Raw genomic sequence first — 11,565 nt, 5'->3', positions numbered from 1 at the left:
GTGCATATAGTTTTCTACATTTCTTTTAAAGTAACTGTGGAGTCTTGAGTGGAGTTTTCCAGATGGCAGCTGGGTGCTGTTTCTGGAGCTCTCAGGAAAATGTGAGGGAAAAGCATTAGTCTGAGGTGTTGAGTGGTCTGGACCTTGATGGGCAATGTGCACGTGCAGGCTCAAAAAGAGTTAACTTAAGGATGAACCCTGGAGATTCACTAAAAATTGAGAAGTAGATGGAAAACAAATTATATTAGAGAATTCACAGGATCAAATCCAGAGTGAAGGTGTGAGGATGGAGCAGGTTGGTTGTGGTTGTGATGAGGACAGAATACTAGTGGTGTTTCTGGTTGAGAACCATGTGACTAGCCAGACAGTTAGGCCATGGGTATCCTCCATACAAAACCAGAGCAGGAATATTTGTATCATTTATTACCCTGAAACTTCATTTTCACTCATGGCCATGTGATGGGAAATCTATAAAGTGATGCATGATGATTCTTGAGCAAGTATTTCCTCTTGTGGTCCCTACTCCCCAGAGTGTCATGAGTAACTGGACATTAGTTTTCCAAAATTTATTATTGACAACACCCAGTGACCACTTCATGACAAAGAACACCCTAACTCAAGGCCAGAGACTGTGGGATAATAACAAGATAAATAAAAAAGTGCAGGGAAACTGATTTACTGAAGCAAGATGTTGAAACCTTTACATTTTCCAGAATAGGTGATTATTGCAAGACAGATACATTAGTTTATAAGATTCACTGAACATTTCATCAGGATTTCCCCCTGAAACAGATAAAGGAGAGAGAAGTTCAGTCATGATGCTCCTGGGGATGACACCTTAACACAGACTCTACTCATAAGACCTTGTCTGTGAAATTTCAGCCAACAAAAGCCAAGTAGAGTGGGCACAAGACAGGATACCAGGGAGGATGGTAAACTAAATACACCTGACATAATACAACAACGATGCAAGTCAGGAAAATCCATTTCCATAGTCTGGCAAATTAAAGCCTGAGGTGACCCAAGAGTAAGACTCAGGTTTCTAATGGAAGGAGGAGCAGCCCAGGACTTTTTTCTTTGCTATGCCAGGGGGAAGGACTCCAATTTTTCACTGCAGTGCAGATATGGAGGTAGAGACTGGAATAGGGGTGGGAGGGGACTTTGGGTATACTGCTTTCAAGAGAGTCCCAGATTCAGGGTGTGGAAAATCAGCCAGATCGCACATGTCTTCTCAGCACTGAACACCCAGTCCCCGTGGGCCTTTGTGACTGAACCTCATGACCTAAATCCAGCAGTGGATGGGCTTAGAGACACCTTCAAGTATCTTATTTCTAGACAAATACACAATTTAAGTGTTTCCCCCTCACATGTGACTACAGGAGATAGTGGAAGGAGGTTTGCTGGACATGGGTGTGATAAGGGAGAGAGTTGTAGGCATGGAGTGGTAAGTAGGCTAAGATATGAGGGTTAGGCCTTGGTTTGCAGAAGCTGGCAGAGTGCCCAGCCATCTGCCCTCCAAGCTGACAGAGGTCTGAGTTCCCTCCTTTCCAGCTGTCTCCCCATTCAACACTCCCAACATGCTCCTGGGATTCCCCTGTGACTAAGTCCACTCAGAGGGGGGATCTTGCCCTCAGGAAAGCTCCCAGGTAAGGAGGCAGCCAGACTTTGGTCCTTCAACATCACTGCTTGGGGCCCCAGGTATCCTCCTCCTCAGGACACTATGGGGAACCTGGTATTCAGGGAAGTGACCTGAGAAGGAAAAACTTCCCAGATTCTCTGTGCAGCCTTTGTATAGCTCCCCAGGTATAATATCGTCTACCCTGGGGCCACTGGTCATCCTATCAGCAGTGAGCAGGGAGGCAGCTACCTCAACCACCTGTGCCCCTGACAGAGCAGCACCTTTATTTCCTTCCTGGCTGCTTAGCTGAGCAGAAGCCTCTATACACAAAGAAGAAAGGAATTACCAATGTCTTTTCAATTAGCATTCTGGACACAAGGGACATTTCATCTGTGCAGGCCTTCACTTTCATCTTGGCCTCAATGACTTCTGGAGGTGGGTTATATTTCTCAAGTGTTTTCCTGTACATGATTTTGTTTTGAAGAAGGAAGCCTGTCATATCAGTTGCTAAGGCTGGACAGGTCATTGCGTTGGCTGGTGAAGAAAAAGAAATACAATCAATATAAGGAAAGTCAATTTTCCCCCATGGTTTCCTGATGTTAGAACTAGACAGGAATGGAAAGGTTATATGATCCCCTCCCACCGTAGCACCAATGACAGTGGGTGAATAGAGAACCTGTGACTTCATATTGAAGAGCACTCAGAGGATCTAGGACTGGAATATAGGCTTACTGATACCTAGTTCAGTTTTTATCTTTTTAAAATCACATTCCCTTCTTTCCAAGACTCTCCTGGTTTTCTGGAATGTACTTTCTTTATATTTCAAATAATTAAGTTTTGCCTGAATAGAATGACACCCTGTTTTTGTCTTGGATTTTGGGTTAGAGGAGATTTTAATAATCAGTTGTTAAGTGAATGGTAGAGTCAGGTCTTTCCAGAGAGCAGAGAAGGGGTGGGTTGATCTGGACAAGAGCAAGTCACACTCTTTATATGGTGGAAGATCCTACTTTGAGACAGAATAAGACGACTGACTTTCTCTGCTTGACTTATTTCACTCAGCATAGTCAATTATCATACGGTGTCACTTACTTGTGGAACATAAGGAATAGCATGGAGGAGGGGGAGATGAACCATGAGAGACTGTGGACTCTGAGAAACAAACTGAGGGTTTTAGAGGTGAGGATAGGGTGGGGGGATGGATTGGCTCAGTGATGGTTATTAAGGCTAGCATGTATTGCATGGAGCACTGGGTGTTATACGTAAACAATGAATCTTGGAGAACTACATCAAAAACCAATGACATACTGTATGGTGACTAACATAACATAATAATAATAATATAAAAAATTCAGAGCTCAGAAGGCCAAACATCAGGAATGGCCTCTCATTTAGTTAATTATTAGGTATCTCCAGCAAAGGGTCTCTTAATGGATGTCCCTGTACTCATATTTATTTAAATTTCTATTTTTATTAATTTATTTTTAAAAATCTACTTATTTTCTGTGTTTATTTAAAGTAAGTTAAAATAAATCATCTGCTATTAAAAAATTAAGAGTAAGATTATGTGAATGCAGATATGGTTAAAAAGCTAAACACACGCATATAAGCACAAACCCCCAGGTAAGCAGTTTGAACACATTTAAAGCTCATACACAAAGCCATGACTAGCTCTGTTATTCTTGCATGGATGTACAGAATTCCTTAGAGAGGGTGGGAGACAGGGAATGGGGCTCTTTCCTGATCCCTCTGGAGTTGTGTGGAGACCTAAAGTGACCACTTTTCCTAGTGTGGATTCTCTATCACCTCATGTCTTTGTAACCATGCTGTAGCCAGGGAGGTACCCTGTCAGGATCTGATCTGACCCCTGATCAGATGTCACACTATGCAAAGAATTTGAGAGAGGTTTAAATCAGAGGCAAAGGAGGAAGTAAGAGGATGTTTAGAAAGCCAGATGAAATAGAAAGACTGAAGAAGAGTTGGGTTGGTCTCAAGGTTAAGCAGACATTGTGGAATGGATGGCTAGAATTAATCAAGATAAGCAGAAATTCCACCCCTCAGAATGAACATGTTCTACTACAAAATACTGGTATCACTCCTAGAAAACCAGGAGGACTGGTAGATACAGTGAAATCTATTCACTAGTAGATACAGTGAATGCTATATATTTCAGAGCCCCCTTGAAGATTCATTATCAGATATTAAAAGAACACTGGCTCTTTTGGAAGTGAAAACTTTCCCTAAACCCTTCCAACTGTATCATTTTATGGGTCTGAATCCATGAGTGAAAAATCTGTGGACTCAACTGGCACCTGAAAAACTTTGGGAAGGAGAATGTCTGGGAAGTACCAGATACGGGCTTGAGCACCAAAGCTAGATCCATGACAGACTTAATCTCACTCCACTACTATAGCTTCTCTTGTGGTATCTGTCAAACCCAACCATGAGAAAGGACTTGGAGAGATAAAGCATTTTGTTGAAGGTCAAAGGTCTGATAAGTGGCAGAGCCATGATTCACAGCTAAATTTATGTTCTCTTGCTTCTGAAACAGAGTTCACAGATAAGGAGGGAGGCCTCAGTGGAAATTCTTAAAATTTGTCTGTAATAATTTTTTGTACAACTTCCAGGGTGTTGGCAACTCACAAAATTAGCTCTGGTGTTGGGAGTGGGGGCAGGAGGCTGGTTCACAAGTAGAGGAAAAGGAGTAAAGCCACTTAAGGTCACCTAGTTCAGAGAGTGGTACTCACCAGGGCTGGTGCCAGTCTGATGAGAAATGACACTCACCTTCATAGCAGTAAAGAGCCAGAGTGACCAGTAGGACACTCAGGGATAGCCTCATGGTGTATTTTCCTTCAAGTTTTCGGCTTTAGTGAGTGGTGAGCAATTAGAAGCTTATATCAGGAGACTGGGGAACCTAGGGCTACTTATACCTAGACAGCCTCCCTGGTGCTGCCCAAATAAACATTGGTCTGGCCACGGCCCTGGCTTCTAGCCCTAGTTTCCTCACTGAGTGCTCACGCCATCCATCAGTGTCATAGACCCCAATGACTTGGTCAAAGTGCCTGTTCAAAGAGTGAAAACAAACTTTTGGGACTTCATTAAGATTAAAAACCTGCACAGCAAAAGAAACAGTCAACGAAATAAAGACATGGGAGAAGATATTTGCAAATGACACTACAGACAAAGGGCTTATATCCAAGATCTATAAAGAACTCCTTAAACTCAACACCCCAAAAACAGATAATCATGTCAGAAAATGCGGAACCTGGGTGGCTCAGTTGGTTAAATGACTGCCTTTGGCTCAGGTCATGATCCTGGAGTCCAAGGATCGAGTCCCACATTGGGCTCCCTGCTCAGTGGGGAGTCTGCTTCTCCCTCTGACCTTTCCCCTCTCATGCTCCCTCTCTCTCAAATAAATAAATAAAATCTTTTAAAAAATCATGTCAGAAAATGGGCAAAAGACATGAACAGACACTTCTCCATAAAGACATACAAGTGGCTAACAGACACATGAAAAAATGTTCATCATCATTAGCCATCAGGGAAATTAAAATCAAAACCACATTAAGATACCACCTGACACCAGTTAGAATGGTAAAGATTTTTTTTTTAAAGATTTTATTTATTTATTTGACAGAGAGAGATCACAAGTAGACAGAGAGGCAGGCAGAGAGAAAGAGAGAGAGAGGGAAGCAGGCACCCTGCTGAGCAGAGAGCCCGATGTGGGACTTGATCCCAGGACCCTGAGATCATGACCTGAGCCGAAGACAGCGGCTTAACCCACTGAGCCACCCAGGCGCCCCTAGAATGGTAAAGATTAACAAGACAGGAAACAACAAATGTTGGAGAGGATGTGGAGAAAGGGGAACCCTCTTACACTGTTGGTGGGAATCCAAGTTGGTGCAGCCACTTTGGAAAACAGTGTGGAGATTCCTCAAAAAATTATAAATAGAGCTACCTTATGACCCAGAATTGCACTACTGGGTATTTACCCCAAAGATACAAATTTAGTGAAAAGAAGGGCCATCTGTACCTCAGTGTTCATAGAAGCAATGCCCACAATTGCCAAACTGTGGAAAGAGCCAAGATGCCCTTCAACAGATGAATGGATAAAGAAGATGTGGTCCATATATACAATGGAGTATTATGCCTCCATCAGAAAGGATGAATACCCAACTTTCGTATCAACAGGGACAGGACTGGAGGAGATTAGCTGAGTGAAATAAGTCAAGCAGAGAGAGTCAATTATCATATGGTTTCACTCACTTGTGGAGCGTAAGGAATAACATGGAGGACACTAGGAGAAGAAAGGAAAAGTGAGTTGGGGGAAATTAGAGGGGGAGACGAACCATGAGACACTGTGGACTCTGAGAAACAATGTGAAGGTTTTGAAGGGGAGGTGGGTGGGGGGTTAGGTGAGCCTGGTGGTGGGTATTAAGGAGGGCACATATTGCATGGAGCACTGGGTGTGGTGCATAAACAATGAATCTTGGAACACCGAAAAGATAAAACAAACAAACAAACAAAATCCCCCCAAAGTTCCTGTTCATAAGCACTGCTGGCAGCACGCACCTCCCCTTTGTAGCAAAATCTGAGGTTGTACTTGTACAAAAATATAGTTAATTAATTGATGCAAGCCCCTCCTGGATGTTAGGTCCTGTACTGCAGGAGCAGTTTCTGGTTTTGCTCATCTTTACTTAGCATAGTACCTGGCACACAGGAAAGGAAAAGTAAATATTCTTGGGATAAATGAATGAATATGAATCAGCAAACCATGAAACCTGGTTAGGGTGCATCTTCAGTGTAAATAGATACCTGCTATGCCAACTATCCCCTTGGGAAGGTGAGGGAGAAAGATTAGTACTATGGTGACCCTAGTGGGGGGAATGAGTGGTTTTTGTATCCCAAGAGAAGACAATGAGAAGAGGAAGACTACCTCCCTAATACTACTTTCCTATTCTAAGCTAATATTTTAAAAAATATCACCTACTTATGGAGCATAAGGAATAACAAGGAGGACATTAGGAGAAGGAAAGGATAAGTGAATTGGGGGAAATTGGAGAGGGGAGAGGAACCATGAGAGACTGTGGACTCAGAAAAAAACTGAGGGTTTTGGAGGGGAGGGGAGTGGGGGGTTGGGTGAACCTGGTGGTGAACTCGTATTGCATTGAGCAATGGGTGTGATGCATAAACAACGAATCTTTGAACACTGAAGAAATAAAATTTAAAAAATATCAAGATATTTCAAGTCAAATCAGGCCCTACATGGAGAAGAAGAGGCTCCTTCTTAGTTTTACTTGTCACCTGGAAAGGTCACATCTCAGGGTCATCAGGAACCAGGCAATAGAGCTTCCCACAGGGGCTCTTCCTCTGCCTGTGTCCAATTATGAGCATCTTGCTCTATGGAAACACAGGGAAGGTGTTGGAAATTCTTACTAAAGGCATTGGGAAGTCACTCTGGTTATCCAGAGGAGCATATGGGAGAGCCATGCAAGGGTAAATAGAATTCTGACTGGAGGAAATGGCTGGAGGAGGGATCCCAAGGACACAGCATGAGGGGAGATGAGAGGGCACAAACCAAGTTTCATGGGAGTATCAGGTACCTAGGTTACCCTGAAACACATACTACATACGACAGTGCATGGTGGCAGAGGGAAGGGTTTGTGACTGCAGAGACAGGATAGGTCAAACCAAGTAGGGTTTGCATTGTACTCTGTGAGATGTGGGGGCAGAATGGTGGGTGGGGTGAGACACATCTAGGTTTATTTGGCACTAGTGCTTCCATGCTGGGTTTCAGATCTCATGTCAAAATCACATGGGCTTTTCACACCCATCATGACAGCTAATGTAAAAAGAAAAAGAGAGAGAGAGAGAGAGGAGAGAGAGAACAAATGTTGGTAGGGATGTGGAGCAATAAGAACCCTTGTGCATTTAGGTGGGAATGGAAAATGGTGGAGCCTCTGAGGAAAAGAGCCTGTAAATCCCTCCAAAAATTAAAGGGAAAGTTAATATGATTAATTGAGTTCACCTCTTAGTCCCTGTGCAAAATAATTGAAAGGAGAGTCTCAAACACATTTTTGCATACTCATGTTTATAGCAGCATTATCCACAATAACCAAGAGGGGAAAGAACCCAAGGTTTATGGGCTGATGAATAGATAAAGGAAATGTGGTACATATATGTAATGTAGGGTTATTCACATTCAGATGTATAAAACAAGGGAAGCCTGTCACATGCTACAACATAGGTAAACCTTGAGGACAGTGCACTAAGGGACAGAAGCCAGTAAAAAGAGAAAATACTGTATGATTCCACTAATAAGAGGTTCCTAAAGTAGCCAATTTCATAGAAATAGAGAGTAAATGGTGGTTGCCAGGGGCTGGGGGAAGTAAAATATCATGCAATGAAAATCCCGTCATCACAATAAGAGAGGGCTGATGATATCTGGAAACATACCATTGTAGTCCTCCCTACAGGTCCTTTGGTTAGATAGTTGGTCAAGGCAAGAAAATATAAGATGATCTACTGGAAAAAAGTATTAGAACTGATAAAAGCTCATTACATAGCTGAATATAAGATCAGCATGTAAACATCAATGACTTTCTAATAAACCTGTGAATATCACTCAACATCATGAAAAAAATGATGCCACTGTCAACAGAACAATAGCAGCAGCAAAAATACATTGGAATGACCCAAGTGGAAATATGCAAAACCTTAAGGATCAAATCATGAAACTTTACTTACAGATCTAAAAAAGAATCTTAAAAAACCACGGTCGCCAAACTGTGGAAAGAACCAAGATGCCCTTCAACGGACGAATGGATAAGGAAGATGTGGTCCATATACACTATGGAGTATTATGCCTCCATCAGGAAGGATGAGTACCCAGCTATTGTAGCAACATGGACGGGACTGGAAGAGATTATGCTGAGTGAAATAAGTCAAGCAGAGAGAGTCAATTATCATATGGTTTCACTGATTTGTGGAGCATAACAAATAGCATGGAGGACAAGGGGAGATGGAGAGGAGAAAGGAGTTGAGGGAAATTGGAAGGGGAGGTGAACCATGAGAGACTATGGACTCTGAAAAACAATCTGAGGGTTTTGAAGGGGCAGGGGTTGGGAGGTTGGGGGAACCAGGTGGTGGGTTGGAGAGGGCACGGATTGCATGGAGCACTGGGTGTGGTGCAAAAACAAGTACCCTTATGCTGAAAAAATAAAAAATTAAAAAAAAACTCAAAAAAAAATTAGAGGCACACACTTTGTTCCCAAAGGAAATAGCAGAACATTTAAGGAAGTCTACTCTTCTCAAATTACTTTACAAATCTGATCCAGCTCACATCAGAGTCCTCACTGGGAAGTTTTACACTGTGTGTTAGATCTTGAAGTGCTGGGTGTTTCAAAGTAGAATGTATTCATTCATTGAATAGTGTGAGCACTGTGTAAGGGCCCAACTTTAGCGTCTGATTACTGGGTTCAAGCTCAGCTCTTGTACTTTCTACTTGTGGGCACATCAGCAAGTCGCTGACCCTCTTAGCCTGGTGCCTCGTCTACAAAATAAGGTAATCACAACAGTGCCTACCTCATAGGATTTATCTTAGGATAAATGAATTGCTACAGGAAAAATGCTCAGCACACCATCTGGCAGTAAGGTCAGTTGTCACGCTTATGTAACAAAAAGGAAAATATACAAGGAAAATGTCAAACAAAATAAATCAGCTCTCTCCCAAATCAAATCTCAACCTGAATGTACCTGACTCTACCAATGAGGAATGTTTATTTATCCTAAATGGGAACACAGTGTGCTTCAGAATTTGGCTTTAGTTTCTTTGGGATTTCTCTCACGTTAAAATGGAGTTTCTCTTGGTTAAAAATTTTCCCACAATACTTTTCAGTCACTTAATTTGTTGTTTTATTATCACATTGAAATGGCTTTTGTAATTTTAAACTCCTAAACACTGAGTACTGGAACTAAAGGTATAGGAGAGTGGTGGGTGGGGATAGATATTAGTTATCCCCAAGCCACACAAGGTCTCTGGGCTCCTGTTCACAGCAGGAGACACTAGTCACATGTGTCCTTTTGGGTGAAATCCCAGGGTTCTCTGGGGCTAAGTCATTAAGCGCCTAACATACACCTGGGACATGAAAGATTTAAGACAGCACTTCTGGATCATAAGGTCCACAAATAGTGTCACAAGGGATATATCATGTGTTCACACTGGTTATCATGTCCCAATTCCCCTGTAATAAACATTCTTATTCCAATTTATAAGGACGGAGGCTTCTCTGTCACCCCTCAGATCTTACACAGCATTGACACTGTGTGTACAAATCTCTAGACTCCAAAAAACAACGGAAAGTAATATTTTGTGGTCCACATATTTTTCTATAGGAAGAGGTTTCCTTTTTTTTCTTTTTTTTAAAAATTTAATTTCTTTTCAGTGTAACAGAATTCATTGTTTATGCACCACACCCAGTGCTCCATGCAATATGTGCCCTCCCTAATACCCACCACCTGGCTCCCCCAACCTCCCACCCCCCGCCCCTTCAAAACCCTCAGATTGTTTTTCAGAGTCCATAGTCTCTCATGGTTCATCTCCCCTTTATAGGAAGAGGTTTCTAATTCCTTGCTTTGGATACCATCAAAGGACTTGATTTAGCTGGGGATGATAAATCATTAAAAATAATTTGGAGTGGACATAACCCCACCCCCCTTTCCTGTACCCCTGGGGATAAAAATACATTATATGTTTATAAAAAAATAAAAAAAATTAATAAAAATAATTTGGAGTGGGATGTCTGGGTGACTCTATGGGTTAGGCCTCTGCCTTCAGCTCAGGCCATGGTCTCAGGGTCCTGGGATCGAGCCCCGCATTGGGCTCTCTGGTCAGCGGGGACCCTGCTTCCCCCGCACCCCCCCTTCTGCTGCTCTGCCTACTCGTGATATCTCTCCCTCTCTCTCAAATAAATAAATAAAATCTTTAAAAAATAATTCATAGTGAGACACCAAAATGTCATTTTTAGTTGGTACCTAGGGGAATTCAAAGAATCAAGTGACATCGCTGCCATAGACTCACTCTTTTTCCATTTGTACATTCATGTGAGGAGTATTTTTAGGGTTTGCAACTATAAAGAGGAAAAACCTGAATAATAATGTCTCAATTTAGCAACAACTTATATTCACGATATACAAAACCAAAAAGGGCCTCATTCAGCTCTTGAAAGGATATATTTATCAATAACATTTTATATCATAGATTTAGGAAGTATCAAAAATCGAAATATATCTATCTTTATCCAAAGCTGCAAGCATCTTTGAAGGCACCCAAATCACCACTGTGCCTTATCTTACACACTCCACAAAACCATTTTATTATTCCTTCCCTTGTCCTTGTGCACTGTTGAGCCTCTGAGGTTTTTGCTCTGAGGGTCCTCAGGGAAATGTGTGAGCTGACCAAGCCATCCACTACCCCCACCCATCATCTGCCAGCAACCTTCATACCCATAACACATGCTCAGACTCTTGCTATAAGCTGTGAGCTGCTAAAAGAAGCTCATATCATGGAAAAGGCCACTGGGCATCAGAGATTGTTTCTGACACCTGTTTGCCAAATGTTGCCATAACACGATGGTCTGAAAGTATCTAAATCTCTTTTCTGTGTCATATATGAGATAAGGAATGAAGAAAAAATCAGAAATGCTTGGTTACTCCAGAATTTTCCGTAACAGTTTCTCATTGTATGCACTACCCTACTCCCATAATGCTGGGAATCCAATCCAGGGGTCATTTCAGACACAAGGCAGAGTTTGAGGACCCTTCATCCAATTGCACATTGACTTCATATATCATCACCCATCACTGGGGTCCTCGATGGCCCAGCTGTATCAGGTACTCTCCCAGAATGATTTGACCCTTCCTTCCTGGGAAGGGAGAAGTTTGTTCATCCC

General features: G+C 42.2%; 1 protein-coding gene across 1 annotated transcript; it reads right to left on the bottom strand.

Annotated features, from left to right (window-relative positions):
- Positions 1-741: 741 nt before the first annotated feature.
- LOC116880595 (secretoglobin family 1D member-like) lies at positions 742-4,454 on the bottom strand. Its single transcript, XM_032879905.1, has 3 exons — positions 4,400-4,454; positions 1,965-2,152; positions 742-783 (listed from the first exon to the last, which is right to left on the bottom strand). The coding sequence occupies exons 1-3, from the start codon at positions 4,452-4,454 to the stop codon at positions 742-744; spliced, it is 285 nt and encodes a 94-aa protein (XP_032735796.1).
- Positions 4,455-11,565: the final 7,111 nt, after the last annotated feature.

This window comes from Lontra canadensis, unplaced genomic scaffold, assembly GCF_010015895.1.
Source record: "Lontra canadensis isolate GAN:19392208 unplaced genomic scaffold, GSC_riverotter_1.0 scaffold66, whole genome shotgun sequence".
NCBI lineage: Eukaryota > Metazoa > Chordata > Mammalia > Carnivora > Mustelidae > Lontra > Lontra canadensis.
This window is presented reverse-complemented; position numbering and strand designations above follow the sequence as displayed.